Here is a 21,038-nt window from a genome sequence, read left to right on the forward strand (position 1 = left end):
CGGGGCTGTGACATTCCTGCATGAATCAGGCTCCATTACAAGCCCCTGATTTTCCTCACAGTGAAAACTATGTCCATATATCAATGTGTATGCATGTGTCACCTGCATTTTTTATTTTTTTGGCAAAATTCAATATTGAAATGGATTAAATGGAAAGGTTTGTGTAGCAACATCCAATGGGTTGTGGAGTGATTCTTGACTGCATTAGAAGAAGAGGTGGTTTTAAAGTTTTGGCCACCTCTTCATTTTAAAAAGGGTGGCCAAAACTTTAGAACCACCTGTTCTTATAATGTTATTCTGCAAAAGGCTCCAGGTAAAGCACCTGCACTATGATAAACAACACTAACAAATCAGCTTATACAAATGGCCCTGTCACTACAGTCTGGGGGCAAAGGTAAAGAAGTGTTTATTGTCTTATGCACAGACAGAAAGCATGTTTCCCTGCACAATAAAACTGTGTTCTGACAAATGCAAACTGACTTGCAAACTGGTTTTACAATTCAAAGTGATTATAAAACTCCACACATAACTTCCGGTAAATCAGCAGATCATTTCAAGTGAGCAATGTGATTTATTTGTTTTTTTTTTTAAAACCAGAAAACAACAAGATTGATATTCCTGTAATAGAAACATTAAAAGCTCTCAGTATTTAGGTGCATCAGGGTCAGACTGTTATTGATGTGTAACACAATTTTCTGACTGCAGAATGATATGACAGAGAAGTGATAAAAGCAAAGTGGGAGAGAGGTAGAAGAGATATTGTATTTGTTCTCTCCCTATCAGTAGCACACTACTAAATTCCACTGCAATATGATCAAAAGACAGGCAATGACAAATATTTTATGGTGCTTTCCATAACACAGGGATGTTGTTTTTCTAGTGTAAATGACTAAACTACTCAGCCAATACACAGTAGACCAAGACTTGGCAGGGTCCCCAGATTCCTGCGTGATCCGGAAGTATGCCCTCAAGGAAAATTTAAGAGTCAGACAGGATGTTCACCACCTGCATGACAACTACCAACGGCTTAAAAGGTGACATTAGGACAAAAGAACATGGACTTGTGTGAGTGTATGAATATGAATATAGGAAATGAAAGTGTGTATGGGAAAGCACACAATTATAATCCAATCCAATTATATATCTAAATATAGAAATTCATCAGTCACCAACATAAACAGCCATTTTGTGTAATTCACTGGATTTAAACTCAACACACCATTCTTGTCTTTTAAGACCTCGAAAAACATCAAGCAGAAGGCCATTGTAACTGGGAGTGTATTTACAACTAGAACATAGGCTGTGTCCAAAATCCCTACCTCTTCACACATTGACATCTTTAATGTACACTAAGAAGTATACTCAATGGTGAGCAGCCAATTGAGATTTTAGACACTTATTAACCACTGTCATATTGCACATGCCATATTCTGTACATAACCATAGTGTGCATCGGCACACAAGGAACAAGGAAGAAAAATTATATATCCTGTATACCTGAACAATGGAGGGAAAGTGCGTGTTTCATTTGGCTGAATTTTTACCGTTTACATGACCTGTTTGTCTTTTCTCCAGCAAAACATCAATCATGTGTATTCTGGTTCTCTCACTTTCCTTTTGTGTTTCTGCCTCACTTTCTGCGCTTGTCTGCCTTTGCGGTAATGACCTTGACTCTAAACAGAGTGAGTAATACAAGGCAGAGAAACATCAGAAACAGTGGTAAAATCTAATTTGCCGCTCAATCACATTTCATTTCTCCTCTGAAATGCATGGAGTATTAATGTAAAATGAACAAACAACCTTTATTGTCATTGAACATGTTTGACACATGTATATGTGTTTATGAGATGTGTCTTCTAATAGGACATACAGCTCCTTGGGCTCTCACCATTCATGTTATATTCCTAAAATAAATGTGCTTTTATTCCCTGAGGGAGAGCAAATGTCATATCTTCACACTGTTAGAGAGAAAGAAAGGGGAAAAGATGGACTGATGGTGGAAAAACAATGATAGATCACCTGATGGTATATGGATCATTAGTAGGAGGAGACAGAAAGAAGCAGCGGAGCTGTGGCATTGACAAAAAGCGAGAAAGAGAAATCGGCCACACAAAAGATAAGAGGCAAGAATTACAACAAACTGGACTCAGGGGAGTCGACATAAAAAGAGAATAAAGCAAGAGAACTGGCAATGCCTCACGGAGGAGGAGGAAAGAAGGAAACACATAAACATAAAGGTGTAAAGGTCTCTTTTAACTGAACCACTTAATGCGTTCGAGATAACTGTGAGGTGTAACCACTGTGGTCCACCAATCAGTCTTATCTATGGTTTCCATAGCAACGCCAACAGAAGCTGTCAGTCAAGACACTAATCAGAGTGTTTTGTTTGACAAAAGCGGCTGATGAGATGACAACAACTGAAGGACGGACTGTTAGACCCAACTCAGGATGTTGCTAACTAGACTTGCAACCTATAGTATAAAGGCTGTTCGGGGATGCATTTACTACTACTACTACTACTACTACCACTACCACCACCACAGCCACCAATAATAATAATAATAATAAGTGATACTTTATAGATCATGGGAAAATTGCTGTTAGACAGCTGCACATAGATGATGACATGGATTTCAGTGTATGGTCCAATGACACTCCAACATGTGGCTAGGAGGAACCAGGAATTGAACCTCTAACCCAGGGTTTATGGACCTGCTCAGAAAAAAAAAACAAATGGATGGTATACTATTCAACCAATAGGGCAACTAGCACGATGAGATATTAGTAATTTAAGAAGTAATGTATCTCATGGAAAAATAGTGTAGAACGTGTAAAATATGACAGGTTAAAAACTGATTAAAGGCAAACAGACAGAGGATAAAAAAAAAGATAAGAATAACTGAGGATGCCAACAATAACGAGGTGAGTAAGCATCTTTCATTGCAATGGAACAGTAGACATTCTGCATGTTCTGCTTTTACAAGTTTGTGGCGTTGTGAAGTAACTAATATTAGCACATGAGTACGAGTTCCCATTAGGGATATTTTGTCACTTTTAATGTAAAAGCACTAAACACTCAAACCCTGGATAGAATGTTTATCCAGACACAGCTTTTACATTATGTGAACTACAAGTAGGCTTTTATTGGTGTGCACTTTTATGGAGACAATTCTCATAACACTTTCTTCAGGCCATTCTTGTACCTCTGCCTGATTGGTTAGTTGTAATGTGCAGGGCACTCGTGTACTGTACAGTAAATTCATAGCTACGTAAGCCCAACATACTGCACACAAAGGTCGGTTTCTGCACCAGTGTGTGGTAACACCCATGATCTTCTTCTCTCCTTTCAATTCCTCTCCACTCCTGCAGAGTTGTTGTCAGACAGATCAGTATATTCATTAGAGCAGGACTAATTACATCAGGGCAATCAGTCCCACCAGGCCCAATGTGGACACACAAGCACACACTGCGTAGTGGGTTTGCACACAAAAGGACATTACTACGCATACTTACTCATCCACAATATACAAACAGAGCTCTGAAGTGCATGCAAGCATAAACCTGACAAATTCAACCCTTTCATTCCCTTTTTGTCCTTTACTTTTTCAGTCAGCTTCACTGTATTTACCAAGCCATCAGAACACAAATGCATATACACATCCATCTAGTGTCATCCAGCAAGTGCACACACACTCCTGCACAACTGGCTGACCTTCAGCTTACAGAGTAATTCACTAGAATTTAATTTATTTCCTTGACAGCTTAGGGATTAACATACGTGTATGGACATTTATGAAGATTGTGTCTGAGATAAAGCTGAACTTTAGGACAGTTCACAAAACAATGTGATTTATAATAATATAAAAAAGATGATAAGAGATGAACTTACTTAGTAAAAAATTACCAATTTCTCTATCATTTTAAACCAAATGACCAGTGGAATAAACATAAAATCGCCTGCAGCTATTGTTCAGGGTAACACTTTACAGTAGTTGTACATATTTTTTTTAAGAAATAGTATAATAGTATAGTATTTAGTAGTACGCTTCAAAGCTATGAAAGGGAATACACATTGATTTGATAATGTTAAATATTGTTAGGTGATGTTAGAAGTCTGATTATTTCGCCTACAAATTCTGACTAAAAGTAGCAGTGTAATGTCTAATTTATCTATCTATGATCAAACTCTCAATACTTTCAAAATTAAAGCTGGTGATGACCTGCATTTTCCCTTGACGGGAAGAAAATCCCATGAAAAGACCCTTTCAAAGAAAAACTTAATTGAGCAATGAACAGCTGTAGTCAGATATCGCTTATAAAATCCATTACTTTTTCATTAATATACCCCAATTCACACATTTGTCTTGGTGGGCCTTGCACTCCTTTAATATTAAAAATCATTAACTGAACCACGAAGTTGAAATCAATTTACTGTTTATTTAAGGAAAATTAGATAGAAACTATAGTGCCATCTGTTTTAGGATTTTTTATTATTTTTATTTATTTTATTATTATTATTATTCATGACCCTACACATTTATTTGTGAACACTTACCATGTTCATTAGAGAGAAAATGGGCTTGAAACTAAGTGCTATCTGAAACTGTGCAAAAAATAAATAAATGCATCAGAAAGTATTAGATGCTAGCCAAAGGCTGAGACGTGGTCGTGTTTTGGGTCTTTCTATGGGCTTTGTTGAAAATAATAATGCGACAAATGTGTAAAGACTTTGTTCCTTGATCAAACATGACTTCTCCAACAGTAAATAAAATCAGCAAACAGGACACCATGTAGGCACAATATAAATCGTATTGGGCCAGCACAAAACCACTTCGCAGTAAGCCTAAGTAAGCCACAATCTGAAGGCAGGAAACACTCCTTAAACAAACCTCAAAATATCCTCCTTCAGACCTCATAGTTTGAAGGGTCATCCGGATCTTAGTACAATATCATCTCGTTCACACTGACCTCCTCCACCGGCAGACTCTCCTGAAACGTTTGAGTGTGACCGGAGTCCAGCTGGTCTTCATGGCTGAGCTGGCTGTCATCTCCCTGCCCTCCTCCCTGACACCGAAACAACAGGGGAGCCATGCAGCACCCGCTGGACTGACACAACCCTGGCATCAGTGGCAAACAGCGCACACCGATGACCTCACTTTCTGTACTAGACAAGCACTATCCGTGTTAATATTGCTGAGTATTTACACCCAGATAGTGCTGCTACAAGAAGTGTTTAGGAGGTGGAGAGACAAACCTTTTTTTGTGCTATTTGTATTGCTTCCCCATCTCTTTCTTCTTCTACTACTTTAAGTTATTTTATCTACATAAAATTTTCTCTCCCCACCTCAGTCGTAATTCTTCCACATCAGCAGTTCCTCAAACAATACAGTCTACTTCCTCTATCGGAAACTTCTCTTGTCAGGTAGCCACGCCCCCACAGGTGTGCTTTCTCACACTCACACACACACACATATACTTATGATAAGGTAGGAGGTGCAAATAAGCTCTTCCCCTTTCCTACATGAGGAACACCTGAGAGGAGAGGTGTGTGTTCATGTAAGAACAAGCCTTATGGATATAAATAGAACAGGAAAAACCTGTCTCGCTAGGAATGAGAGTGCACACCCATCTACACACACTTACACACACACTTACACACACATACACGCATGTACACGTACACGTGTTTAAAATTAATTCAAAAAAGGCATTTAAACAGACAGGACAGCACACACATATTTCATCACTTCATGTCAATTTGATGAGGAGGCTAATGGCACAGGGCTCTGCTTAAGATCACACATACACACACACTCTTACACTCTTACATCCTGGCAGGCTATGTAAACTGTCTTGCATGTGTGTGTGTGTGTGTGTGTGTGTGTGTGTGTTCTGCTGCCTACACGCTGTCATCGGACAGCTTTCAGTGTCAGATCAGTGTCTCATCTGCCAAGGCAAATTACAGCGAGTGTGTGTTTTTGTGTACATTCATATGTGTGTGCGTGTGTGTATGTTTTCTGCCAGTCGCCATATCATTCTGTCTTTAATGAGCAGAAACATGCTGTTCCCTGCAGACTCACTCACTGACACCAACCCTGCTGTCTCTCTACATCCTTTCTCTCCCCCTCAACTCCCTACAATCTTTCTAAAGTTTTCCCCACCCCCATCTTTCTCTCCATCCAAATCACTTGTGGTTACATCATTCCAGAATCAGGTCAAAGAACTTCATTAGTAACTTCAACAAGGCATGCAGCCAAGTTTGAGATGTGAAGTGACTCTGATAATAGGTATGTTATTTCAGTCTAGTCCACTCAGCAGCAGTATTTCACCTGATGAGTAAGAAGCAGATAGAGACATGTTCTGTAGGCCACCTTGGGTCCAAGCAACTTCATTACTAATAGCTTTATCTATTTATACTGGATTATACAAATTTTGGAACCAGATGAAGGTAAATAAGTTTAAGTGAACAACAGTACAGCCTTGGCACATTTATTTTGGAAGATAATTGGATGTCTTTGGGATTCACAATTTTAATAGGTTTTCCAGACCAAGAGAGAAAAAAAAACAATTTTAAATCCTGATTTTATTCTGAAGACCTTCTCAAACATATACTGTAGAAATAAAAGCAAAAAAGTAGCAGAAGGACAAGCAGTCCAACCCCCAACCATTACGCCCACAAAAATGTCCCATAAAACCCACAGAGCCATTTGTTGAAAGAGCTCCCCCAGGCAGGGAGCCAGGCAAGGATGTCGTTTCTTACAAAAGCACCAAAATGGCAGCTGATTTTTCATCCTCAATAAACAGAAATGTTGGTTTTATTTAGTTTCTAAGCGGCATAATGCAATTGTTTATTAATCAACTTTGAAAAATGAACTAAACATGTTTATGCAAAATGTCCCTGCCATATAATGCACTTGTGTTTCTTGTTATGAAACAATGCGGAAACTAGCACAAACATGGGCTAATTTATTACAATTATTATAGCAGTTCACAATGATTTTAATAAAGTTTTGTTAATAGTGCATTAAACTGGGTAAAGTACATAACATTTAATACGAGTGCTTAAATGATCATACAAAAGCAGTAAACACTAAAATATATAAATCCGATTCACAAAATCTTAAATTTGAACTTGTTTTGAACCACCTTGAATTATATTTTAAAAAATAAATATTTACTATGTAACAATATGGGTATAATACCCTTAAGTAATTGTAAAGATTATTAAAACTTTTTTTTAACTGAATAATGTATTGCAGGTATTTATTCATGAGTTACTGAGAAGAGCACAGCCACACTGACACTTAGTTGTGTCTTTGCCAGAGCTAATTAAAACAGATCACACTAGCTGATGCAGACACCGAACCTCCTGACCCTTTAAACATGTAATCATAAGGCTGTGCTGTCCAGGACAGACATCGCTGGAATGTTAATCGAAGCCCAATGTCGCCTGTTGAGATTTGATAATGCTGCATTTATTTGTTTTGACCAGAAGATGGCAGACTGAGAAAGACATGTAGGTGGGAAAACAGAGGCAAAGTGATGGGGTGCACAAGGAGTGAGTGAATGAATGACTATTTAGATGAAATGAGGACTGCGGATGGAAACTCAAATGAGTCAAAAAACATAAAACAGTAAAAGAATAAAAATCAAGAGTGGAAAAAGAGAGAGCAGCATTAATTTGTCTTGATTTGCTATGGTTTTAACTCCTCACATCAACTATTGGTTTATAGATATAAAAACATACTTACTTGTGAACATAAGAACTCATCTCAACACTTTAATAAGTCATGTTTCTGTCAGATTTATGGGTTAAAATGATTTTAGTATCAGTGTTGAACACTAGGAGAGTTCAACATATAAGACATCCAAGGCTACTAAAGCACAACAGACACACACTGTAAATTAGTATTTTAGTATTTTATGCTTGAGAAACAACAAGATGATGCCTGGATCATTCTGAAGCTATAAACGCCACTCATGTGGTGCTCAGAGGTACCTAAATCAAATGATTGTTACCTCAGGCCTGGTGTTGTTAACTGCACTTATCTACTCTTTTTGTTTGCTGACATCTAAACTTGGTATTGCAAAGGCATGTGGGGTTGCCACGGTAACAGACTGACTTTCGAATCAACCTTCAGCTTGAAAATTAAAAACACAGACACACAGAGGAGCAGAAATGAAAACTTTCTTATTCTTTCAACTGGACATGTTATAGCTTGCTTACTGAACAGGAAGTAAACTAGGTTTCATGTGCATGTGTATGCACGAATGGGTGTGATTGTGTATATTGCATATATTGTCACCACTCTGTCCCTGACAACTTTTATTATGCAAGCATTTTTAATAAACTGCAAAAACGTCAAGGATTGCAGCAAGGCAGATCATTTGAAATAGAAATGGCTTGCATCATCTGTCATGCATAAACACGTCTGACCCCACACACATACACACAGCCAGAACAAGGCGTGGGAGGACTTTGCACCATGGCGACCACATCCTGTCTCATGTACCTCTGTGTGTTTATTAATAGACCCATACATATCAGTGATATGTGCAAAAAACAAAGAAAAATAACACAGTCGTACTTTAGATGGAAAGGGACTAACACACAAAAACCTATTTCTTTTAGGTTAGGGTGAGCATGTTCGTATGTTTTTAAAAGAATATATTTTTTGGCTTCAGTCTGTGTCTTTTATGCACTGAAGCACTCATAATCTGCTGCTGGTGGGGGGTGAGAGGGTAGCATCGGAGCATACGGACCAAATCTGGCTCTGATGCTGCATAATCCCCACACACTGACACACACATACACAAAACACATCCAATGAAAAGATAGGTCTCTCAGCCAGAGAGAGGGAGATAAAGTGGAAGTTTGTGCAAAGGTGCTGATCTAATTAGCAAGTCATTAGTTTTATTGATTTGTGATGTTAATATTCATGGTTGTCTGCACTGTTAGCAGGCAAATAAAGGCATTTCAACAGAAATGGAGGAGGGGATGAGTGGATAAAAGAGTAGAGCAGGGTGGGGAGGACATGAGGAAAGAAGAGAGGTAAGGTAAGGGAATGGAAATTAATAGTAGGAGAGAAAAATAGGGTAAAGGTGGATGAGAGCAGAGAAAGAGGAGGATTGAAAGGAAATAAATATAAAGTGAAGAAACAAAAAAATGAAACATGAGTATGTGTTGTTGTTTGTGGGCAATCGTTCCTAATAATCATACTGTGGTGTTTATTCTTGTCTTCTTGCGCTCACGCACATTATATTCAGTGAGTGTGTGTCTACATATGTGTGTGTGTGTGTTTGTTGCTGTTTATTAGTGTGCATCTCTACAAAACCGACCATGTAGATGTAATTTGAGATTTTACCTCAAAGGGCATTTAAATAGAATGTATGTGAGTGCAGTGATGAGGTGTGAGTGTTTTTCTTAGTGCTCTGATTTCATGTTAGTGTGATGTCAAGTTGTAACACAGCTTAGGGCCCCCCACACACTTAAGTTAGCCCCTTACTCTGAATAAATACTAATTTTGCCCTAGTATATGCCAATGCTAGCCCTAACTTAATTTGAACCAAAATCAAGCCTTAACTGTGGAAAAGCCCATGGACGGCGTGCCAGAAAGTAACAGCCAAAATGTCCTTGCTTCCACTGTATAAAATTCAGACTGACCATCACAGAAATAGCTGTACAGTACACGCACATACAAACACCAAACAGAAATTAACAGAGGCAAAAACAAAACTGTTTGTGTCTCTCTCCTTGTGGCATCAGTTGTGTTGTTGTCATGGGAGATGAGTGATTTCCACATTAACCTGTGGGGGTTTTTCCCTTTTCCCCTCCTCTCCACTCATTTTCCTACAGTTTCATTCAGAAAATAATTGCTGTGGTAAATTGAATTCTGCGATGCTCCTGAAAACATTGCAGACAGTTATGTTTATTAAAAATTTTAAAAAGCCTGCATGTTTGCATTATGATTTACTGAGTCGTTATTGGTCCCATATAATATATTACAGGTACCTAAATTGACAAAAACACATTTACACACAAACCACCATAACCAACACCACCTCACACACCTCAAAGGTTTTGAATTAAGGACCTTGCAGACACAGCAAAGGTATCTACTTTAAAATGTAAACAGTTTAGAATGAATTAAAAAGATATTGTCTTTAAAAGATCTATATGGTATTAGACCTGAATAATTAATCTAATAATAATAATTAATCACCTGAATAATCAAATAATTAAATTACTTTAGTAAGTTAAAACCACTATGGCCATTTCACATAAAATATTTTTGTGTTTTGTGGGCACATCTTAGTATCACAAAACTAATGTCATTAACATGTGAATACCAATCAGGATTTACTGGATTTACTATTGGGAACTAAATGTGATGAATAAAATGTTTAACTTATGAGTTCTGGGGTATTAAACCAAATAATAATAACAAAGTTGGCATGATTGAAAACAAGCAAAATAAAACGAATCAAAAAGTTTCAGGGTGAATTGTTGTACTGTCAAAGTACTGAACTTGCTTCCAATGGGATGTCACTCCAGACCCTGAAGGTGGAGGCCACACACCCAGCCAATCAGAGCACAAGTTTATGAACAATGCAAATTTAGGTTAATAACTTTGGATTTAGAGTGGGATCTACACGTTTTGGAAAGATGGATTTAGAGAAATCTAACACAACGTTGGGTGACTCTAAAGTCATGTTATAATGTTTAAAATACACCCAATAAATACACTTAAAGTATACAGAAAATAAACAGTTTTCAGATGTGCCTTTTTCTGTGTGTTCATCATTAAACAATGTCACACTAGTCTTGGAATTTTTAAATACATTGTCTAAATATAAAGGGGCTGCACCTGTGAGTCTTGGGTTTTAAGAACTGTCCTGCTAAATGTGATAAAGGAGCTCTTAGCCACGGGACTGCTTCAGTCAATTCAGATATTGATATAAAGATATTGAAAATAACTAACAAGTATTTCTAATTGACACCAATGCTGGTTAGATTTTCATTAGAATACTGTTTAGGTAGTTTATAATGTTAGTACCACACTGACACATGGAGATGTGTGGGTGTACACATCTAAACACACAAGGGAAATGATAATGGACAATGTGGAGTACCTGGTAATGGAACAAAATTATTACTAGCTACTATGAAGCAAATGGGACAGATCATACATACCGAAAACTACCGATTTACATACACTGTTAAGATCAATGACATCTCATTTTGTAATGCTCAGTGCTTTCAGCTATCATCATGCTATCATCATACCATGCAAATTCATTTACTGTTAAAACAGAGCAGTTCCCTGAATAGTAAAGACTTCATCTTGCAATTGTGTGCAGGCATCTGAAGGCTTTGGTTTAGTACACTGTCAACTTACCGGGTCAGCACGCCGTAGCTTTTATAGTGACCACATTTAAATATTATTTTTCTTCTTGCTCAAGTTTCACAAATGCAAATCTTTCAACAGCCTCTAAATCTGATATCTTACGTGTGTGTTGCAATGTGTGTGTGTGTGTGTACAGGGGGTGGGGGGATTTTTGTGAGATACTTTTGTCAAACTAGCAAAAATAACCCAGTGGAATCCAAAAATAGAATAACCGTCAGGTTACAGAGGGACTGACTACTGTTTTACAAGATATCTACTGCATTTTATTTTACATACAGTAGGAAGTAAGTAGTATTTAAAGCTATTGTACATAACCTTATATGTTTTGTTTTGTAGAAATGTATTCCAAAACATGAAGGATACTTATCATTTTAACCAAAAGAAATTTTTTTTATTATAAAGATGCACATCATTGTTTACTTGATGTACTTTAAAGATGACTTGACAATTTTTAATCCCATGCTACTGGTAGCTCAAATTGCAAATTGTAGATTTAAGGAGAATAAGACATCCCCGATGCCAATAAAATAATTATAACGATATTATAAGTCAGAAGAACTGAGGAGGGTAAATGGTAAATTATATGGCTTACAGGCCACATTAGGTCATATTTAGTCCCAATACAGGGAGTAGCTCATCTGATGTAGCTATGGGCTAGATCCATACCTTCCCTTCTTCTTCTAACCTTTATCAAATTTCAGATTTTCAGGCAACATTTTAAAAAAATTGTCTAAATATAAAGATCAAGTGGATGCAAATTGAGAAAAATACAATTTAAGCAAGGTTAATTCCTGGAAGGAAAAAAAAACTATTTAGCTGGTCTAAACTCTTTGATCCTATCACACGATGTTTATCAGCACATAAATGTAAAACTGTTTTGCCAACTGAGGTTTTTAATATCAAGAATCTGTGTAATTCAGCTTTAAAGCTAATTGGGGCCATAAAATTCATTTCTGCATATTCACTTGGATAATTGGAATAAATAGTATATAAAAAAAATACAGATAATGATGAAATGTCTCTGTATTTGTAATAAGACACACATTTACTGAATATTTTTTGAATATTCTTGTATTTATTTGAATCTTTTTTTTCTCCATGTAGAGTGGTCATTTCACTCCCCTTAACTTCTAAAAGAAGACACTCATATCTCCCCCAGAAAGTCAAACATATCTAGACTTCAGTTTCTGAGGTTTTCAAAATGACAAAAACTAGAAGATGCCTTAATATACATTTCCAGGACACAGGGTCAGTGGTTTAATTTCCGGTCCTTCCTGGCTACGTGTCGAACTGTCGTTGGGCAAGACACTGAACCCCAAGTTGCTCCCGGTGGGTCAGGTGAGCACTGTGCATGACAGCCACCGCCACTGGTGTGTGAGTGTGTGTGTTTGAATGGGTGAATGAGAAGCAACATTGTAAAGTGCTTTGGATAAAAGTGCTATATAAGCAGCCATTTAGCACTTAAACCACAGTTTCGCATAGTGGAACTGCGATAGAGTGACTTGTTTGAGAACGATTTACTACTGGAATGATTTGACTTTCTGTAGCCTATCATAGCCTACATGTATGTAATGATATAAAGTGTTAAAGCTGAGAAATATTGATTTTCTTCCTGCCATTTTTTCCCTGTTGCTCCATTTCTACATCTTTTTTCTCTTCTCATCTTTTTCTTCTTACCTTCCTCTCCCCCATCACTATTAACTCCTGTTGCTTGCCTTGAATCAATATCACTCTTCCATTTCATCCCTTTGCCTATTCCTCCTCCATCTGTTTATTACCCAGATCAATACTGCTTCTTCCGCCTCCTCTTCTTTTTTTTTTTACACTGATTTCATCTTTCTTCAACCTTTGGCTTTCATCTCCCCACTTCTTTAAGTCATTCCTTTTTTCTATGCCTTTATTTTGCTCAGTTGATTTTGATTCCTCTGTATTACCCGCCTCTACCTTTAACCTCTTGTCAACTTTTTTTTCCTTCTGTTTTGACATCTAAGTGGTCCAAATGGGGCACCTATACATCTTCATTAGTTTCATATTACTTTGATGAATGTGGGATATGATTTTGTGTAAAATGTAAAGGGTGGCAGGCCATTATTTTTATAAAGTTGTGAAAAATGTAACTAAATAGATCTGGGTCTCTGCCCCTCTCCTCTGTCTCTATTATTGGCAGGCTTTATAATGTGATAGATGAACATACATTTCGGAGCAGGTCTCTGCACGTCTAGACCATAGTAATCAGCTGTTTTGATTTTCTTACTAAAATTTATCTTGCAAAGTCTGTAGGTTCTGTTATAATGGCTCCTTGTCTCACTTGGTACAGTACACACACATTCACACACACAAACACTGGGCCTCAACAAGTAAGAATTGTAAGTGCACACACACACACACACACACACACACACACACACACACACACACACACACACACACACACACACACACACACACACATACAGTGCACAGCAGCTGCTGCAGCAGCATGTGAGAAAGGTCCCAGCTGAGGTGAGACACTGGTTGACAACTCTTTTACCGTTCTGTTAGGTGCAGTACATACTTAACCTACCTCATTGCTTCTGTAGTTGGCTTGTGGATTTCACAATAGGGGTCAATAAAGTCTTATTTTTTTATTTATAATTTATCTGAAAAGAATAACTATATGAATACTACAACTAATTATATGAAATGAATAACTATATAGATCTCAAATAAATGTAGCCCAGTAAAAGTACAACATTTGCCCAGCTTATGGTGGTAGCATTGCAGCAACATCTGGGAGAACAACAATCAAACAGAACAATTATGAAACAATGAAATTTGACCATGGTAGTACAAACTGTTAAAAATGCAGTAAAATGTGTTGAAATACTGAACTGTGAGCACAAGTTGCACTGCAGGGACTTGCACAAGCAGAATGGATGGTATTGCTAAATCCTATACAATGTTACTCAGGGTGTGCCTTGTGTGCGCCCTTTGGGTGCTTTACTAGACCTTCTTTTCTATCTGTACTGCTAATGAACCTGAGCACCTCTCCTCCTAAAACCTCTCCATCTATGTGTTCACTTGTCTATTTCTACTACACCACCTCACTAGGTTACTATGCTCATCTCTTTATCCCTTCCCTCTTTGGCTTTACTGTTTATATAAAATGCACAAAGTTTAGATAAAAAAAATGAAACTGAATGAAACACGTGTAGTGTTGACATGACATATTTATGGACATAAACACACTCGCTAACGGAAATACTGTACATGACCAGTGTGTTTTGACAGTCTGCCAACACACTGATGCTGTATTTGTTTAACAAAATGACCTTCTAATTTTAGACTCAATGTCTCAGAGGAAGCTCTAAAAATGGAGACAAGCTCTTGTTTGTGTGTGTGTGTGTGTGTGTGTGTGTGTGTCTGTGTCTGTGTCTGTGTGTGTAAGTGCATGAGTGTACAGAACATGTCTGAATACCTGTGGCTACAACAGAGATTCCTCTGTTTCAGCAAAGGGTGAAATCAACAACAGTGACTGTGGTCATCTTTTGGACAGTGAGCAAAAGGCCTCTTCTGATTCCAGAGTTCTTAGAGTTATAGAAATAAGACTTTTAAACTTTGTGCATTTTACATCCATTATCCAGTGCTGACACCACATTTGATTTTAAAATACTTGGTGTTGGTGGATCAGGTGCAACAACATGTGTTGAGCTCTAAAAGTGGAGGTGGAGAAAGCTAAGGATAACAATATGTGTATAATTTTACATGTAGGCGAGCTATTGTATGTGTGGTGGGCAGCTGTTGTAGAATTATTACAGGGGTTTCTGTGCCTTTCGGCACTTCATGGTAATATCGTGAGAATTAAAACATTTTGTAGAACCACTCACTGAAGGATGATGTCTTTTATGCTAAACATATGAAAATTAATTTTTCATTAAATTATCATTGTGCTTAAACATAACAGCATATTCATTTTATTTGAAATGTTTGTATTTTTATTTGTTGTTTAAAGCCCTGTTGTGTGTTTGTGCTTGATTGTAGCCCTGCAGCCTAAAGTGCACTTAAGTGTGCTATCAATCTGCACTGAATTCAAGGTTACAACAATGTTCAGTTTTGTGAAAGTGATAATTTGGGATTTGTGAAATTCAAAGTTAATTTAACGTAACACAACCAATGTTTTCATTTGTATTTAAGTTAGCAAACCATCAACATGATTGTACAGCATGCGTTTATTCAAATGTAAACATGTTATATATTGGGGCTTTAAGAGGAAAAACGGAAGTTAAAAAAAAAAAATCCAGCATGTTCATGGAGAAAGAGGTGTGTTGCTTGTGTGGTGACACTATGATCTCTGCTTCCACTTTTTATATATATGGCTGTTTGTTTGTGCTAATGTGTGTTAATGCAATGTTATACGTATACACTTAAGTATGTACCCCTGTTTATTCATGTGAAAGCTAGTGTGTGTTAATCTGACAGGCAGCAGATTGCTGCACAGCATGTCTGTACACTCTCACAGACTTCTGTCTCCATTAGTCATTGCAGAACACAAGAAAAACTATGAGACAGAAAAACAGAGAAGGAAGAAAGAAAGAACAAAAATAACACAAATACGAATAAAAGAGTAAAATGAGCAAGCAAGAAAGAAGAAAAGCAAGAAAACTAATAACATAAGGGGGGGGGGGGGGGGACAAGAAAAAAGGAGAGCGGTAAACGAAAGAGAAAGCACAATACAGAATGACAAAGGAAGGAAGTGGGATATAAGAAAGAAAGAAAGAAAGAAAGAAAGAAAGAAAGAAAGAAAGAAAGAAGAAAGAACATACAAAACCGGAACAGAATAAAACTAAAATGATAAAAGAGAAAAGTAGAAAGAAAAGAAACTTGATGCATAAACAAAGAGAGAGGATGGTTGGGGAGAACCATATACAGTAACAGTCTGTTTCTAGAATAAGCTGGGTTTCTCAAACATAGACATTGGGTGATAAAAATAGATTTTCTACAAAGGAACTTGCTGAGTGGTTAGTGGTGGTGCAGAAAGCATGACAGACTTGTGCGTGTATGTGTGTGTGTGGTGTGTTTTCGCAGATACAAAAGGCTCAGTTCTCCATCTGTGAGTCTCTGATTCCTCCATCTATTTGTCAGACTGGAGGGAATCCTGAGCTCAAGAGCTCAATGTCAACCTGCTAAGCATGCGCACCTCATACACACACACACACACACACAAACACACACAGACACACACACACACACACACACTGCATATTTTATCATGATCTTCTTTCTCATGCTTCCACATTTCAGTAAAAACAAGACACATTCAATGTTTTACTGTAACCAGTGACTATTGAGTTACACCGTGAAAGAGTCAATCATAAATAAATATATATTAATATATGTGGCCTATTTACTAAGTTCTTGTATTGCTGCCTGCAGATGAAAGTTGTGTTAAATCAATTATTCAAATAGTATATTTCCAATAAAGCCATACCTTGATGCTCTAAACATGAGTGAGTTTACATGGGTTTCTAATTGACTTTCTCCAACTATATATGTGCAAAACAAAAGGCTGCAGGAAGAAACATGCAGCTGAGTAAAAGACTGTTTTAAAAATGAGGCAGCAGTAATGAATGAGTTAATGATTTCCCCATTCATTGAATGTCTTCCTAACTCCAACATAAAATGAAACTAACACAAAGTTACTCATAGAAGTCTAAATAAGTCACTTTCCACTGTGGAGCTTTTAAATTCTTACCCATTGTGAATAATCTGCTTAGGTGCTAAGCAGATGATCAGTACAGAAAGATACAAAGTTTGATTTCAGATGTCGGGACAGTTACAACACTCCAGGATTTGCCTGTTACTTTACTTTACTTTTTTTTAGTAGAGTTCACAGGGTGTTTGAGGTAAAAATCACATAAATCATGGGGGCTAGGTATAAGGTAGAAAATCCATAATGAGAGATAATAATCAAAACAACATTGTATTGAACAACATACATTGATCGTATGTTGTGTAAAAATAGTTTATTCAGAGTAATTCAACTATTAGTCTAAGCCTAACTTAGTATAATTCTATTCTATCTACTACCTATTATTCTACGACACTGTGCATTGGGTGCATAGGTATATTACTTGACTTACCAGCACCTTGTGTTATACTCCTACCCTGCTTCTTTAACTGATTGGTTTACTAACTGATTCTTAATTTATAATTTTTTTAAAATTTTTTGATTTATTGCTTCTGTTGTGTCAGTTGTGCGAATTATTTTAATTGCTAAATAGCTAAAGTATTTTGATGTGTGTGTCATTTTGATTTCTTTCTTGATGAATAAAGTGATATCCACATTTTACTAGAATCATCATCAGTCTAAGCTGCTCTCTAGAGCAGGGGTAGTGGGGGATAGCAGGGATAGTGTCTAAATACAACCTTAACCCTTTATCATGTGTCACATTGCTCTTATTATTGTAAAAATGCACAACCGTGACCTAATCTAAAGTAAAGACAAAATACTGAATAAGGAATGTTTTCGTGACCTACACATTTCAAACAATGCATGTATACAAAGCCTACTAATATGCTAGTTCTACACATTTTTTAACTTAATACAATAAGTTGATTGCACTCATAGAAATTCATTCATTCTAATTAGAACAACACTCGTTTAAAAGTACTAACGACTAGAATATTTCAGTTGAATTAGCTTCAAAATATGAAACTTAGATATTTATGTTAAATTAAATAAAAAATATTATCTGATTCCACTCAATTCCTGAACGAGAATTTACAATGTAGGCTACTTTTATTAATGTGAGAGCAACTAAAACACCATGACCCTGTTTGGTGGTTTGTTATGCTGCTATTTATACATCAAACATGTGTCTGAGCTAAATCTTGGTGTCATTTACATTCGCACACTTATTTGCATACACATACTGCACATCTTCACATTAACCCACGTACACACAATTTTATAATGAACACACCCAGGAAGCCACATATAGGTTGGATTCCCCCTCTGCTGTGTTCATGAGCAGATTTTCCACATAGTGCTTCTCACACACAGAAACACTACAGGTATGTAAGGACACATCTTTCTTTTGGCATTAAAAATGAAACACATGCGAACACACACACAGACCTGCTTTAAATAAGCTACCCCAAACCAACAAATCCCAATAAACACACACTTACTTCCCACCTTTTCTATTATCTTCTTCTTTTCTCTTCTCTCTCTTGAATCATTCTGTTGAATGAACAATGATATTCAATCGCCTCTGTTTAGAAAAGCGTAAGCCCCCCCGACCCCAATCTGCTATTCTAAAGGATGTGGCTTTTGTCTCAAAGAAAGAAACTAGTGTTTGCTAGTTTATTTCTTTGTTAAACCCTTGAACACTTTTTTATATGTCTAGAGCTTTGGGTTTGTATTCTGAGTGCACGTTTATGTGTGTGTATGCACACGCATATAGGCCAGGTTGTATGCAGCTTCATTATCCAGATTGGAAGCTGCAAAAAAAAAGAAATAGGGGTATTTGTTGTCCTTCTGATAACTTGCCAATCCCCTAACTCTAATATGATTCACAGCCTGGCTCAGCATTAAGCTTGATGACTAAGGAAAGATAGAGAGCAGCAGAGGCAGTGAGAGACAAAAGGCAGAGCCAGGGAGGGTGTTAGAGATGAAAATTGAGAGAAATAGGCATTGGTGCGACTTCAGGCTGGGTAAGCGCTCTTTCCTAATATGATTATAAATCGTCTTCTTCTCATCTTCTTTTCCCAATTTTGTCCTTGGCCTGAGTCGCAAAGCAACGAAGCTTTGTTCCAAGCCTCGAAAGCTTCTGCAGGCCAACTAAGCTAAGTGCTTGGTAGGACAAAAAGATGCACTGCTGGTTGAAGTTAAAAGGACACTATTATTTAAAAAGAGAAAAAAATAGATTAAATGCAACACTGTGCATAAACAAAATTGTTTAAAGTGATAAATAACTGAACCAAGCAAAATATGTGATAAAATCTTCTAGTTTCATCACCTTGAGACAAAGTGTGGAGCTGGATCACACTGGCCCATCTTCACTAATTGAGAAGCTTTCGATTTGTTTAAATGAAATGACGGTGCAGGGGATGAGTGCCAGCAGTAAGTCAAGAGACCAAACATATGCAGGAAGTAGAGAATGTGTGGCATTGTCTAAGGCCAATATCTTACGTTAACATATACTAAAAGTTTATTGATAATATAGGGATTACTACCAAGTTCACACTTAGATTTGTATAAATGTCTTTGGGGTTAAGATGGAAGGGTGAGCTGAACAATTAGTTGGCAACATGCTGCACCCAATATTCAATTTTCTCACACAATGTTTCTTGACAGTGGAACCAACCTGCTACCAGCGACATTTGTCATTGAAAACAAGATATTTATGCTGACATTTGCTCATAATGAATAGTTTCAGAGTTTAGGGCTCTCAGGCATTGTGCTCAAATGATTTTCAATGTTCACTCGACTGTGAAGGAGAGCAGTACAACACCATCAGGCTGAAATGGACAAAAGGATAACATTTTAATCCACAGTATTTTAACTAATTTAATCATTTAAAATTCACTAAGATCAGATCGGGACATCTCAACTGTATTATTATCTTCAGAAATAAAGGGAATTATACAGGTTTATACAACTTGTTGGACTGTTTAAGTTATGCTATTATTACTGACCCAGGATGAAAAACATTTTCTGCAAAAAATGGTTACTGCAATATTATCAAAAAAAGGTTTTCCACGGATTAAAGCACATGATTTGCCTACTGGTGGGAAGAAGGAGATTGTTTCATCCAAAGAAGGTGCAATTCTGCATCATGTATTAACAGTGTAAACAAAAGCAAGGCACAAGCCAATACAGCTTTGTGTAATAATAATATGTAGTGTAAGCTCATGGATGAAGGAGCACAATGAATCAGACAGAAGTTGGACAAAATGATATAACCATAAGCTATAAGGTAAATGTTATTTTATATGTTAAAACAAAAGCATCAGAGTAAAATTGATCTTCTATGAGTAAACCTAACTCAAGGTACACTTACTGACTTTTTTCTATAGCTTTCAGTAATATCAGCAGGAATTTTGAGTGCATTAACTCTAACAAGTTGAAAGCTCCAGAAGCAGGTACAAAGTGAATTTTAAGTTGCGATTGTTTTGTTAAACCTTTAGCTTTCAGTGGCATTTGGTAATTTGTTGACTATTCTTTTACCACACATGAAAATACACATACATTTTACAGAAACGCGTCATTTACCATCACGGCAGTGTAAAGATGGGCCGCAGTGAGAGATACAAAGACAGAAGAAAGGAGAAATAAGCAGTGGTAAATAAGATATTGAGTGAATAAGATGCTACAAATATCTCCATCTTTAACACACACACACACACACACACACACACACACACACACAGACACACACACACATACACACACACAGATGTGTAAAAATAAAATGTGTTGTTTTTAGAAGCGAAGCCACATCCTTCCAGTACAGTCACTCTGACAGTCGGTATACTTTAGTTCTCTCTATCTTTCTCTCAGTCTTTCTCAGACTCTGTTTCCCGTAAGACTCACTAATAACTCTAGATGATTGTAACCACAGACTTGTGACCTGTGTAAAGATTTGA

General features: G+C 37.0%; 1 protein-coding gene across 5 annotated transcripts in view; it reads right to left on the reverse strand.

Moving 5' to 3' along the window:
• Nucleotides 1-21,038, reverse strand: part of si:dkey-172j4.3 (diacylglycerol kinase delta) — a 63,916-nt gene that overhangs the window by 27,258 nt on the left and 15,620 nt on the right. The window contains exons 1-2 of one of the 5 annotated variants that reach the window (XM_067523478.1): nt 5,255-5,367; nt 4,969-5,164 (exon numbers count right to left, since the gene is read on the reverse strand). The exons of 2 other annotated variants lie outside the window; for them this stretch is intronic. In XM_067523478.1, the coding sequence (XP_067379579.1) occupies nt 4,969-5,124 (156 nt within the window). In that variant the 5' untranslated portion in view covers nt 5,125-5,164; nt 5,255-5,367. Of the gene's footprint in view, nt 1-4,889; nt 4,947-4,968; nt 5,165-5,254; nt 5,371-21,038 lie in introns of those variants that run through there. 2 more of the 5 variants (XM_067523480.1, XM_067523479.1) reach the window with 2 other exon arrangements.

The sequence above is a fragment of the Channa argus genome, chromosome 12 (genome assembly GCF_033026475.1).
Source record: "Channa argus isolate prfri chromosome 12, Channa argus male v1.0, whole genome shotgun sequence".
NCBI classification, from domain to species: Eukaryota; Metazoa; Chordata; class Actinopteri; order Anabantiformes; family Channidae; genus Channa; species Channa argus.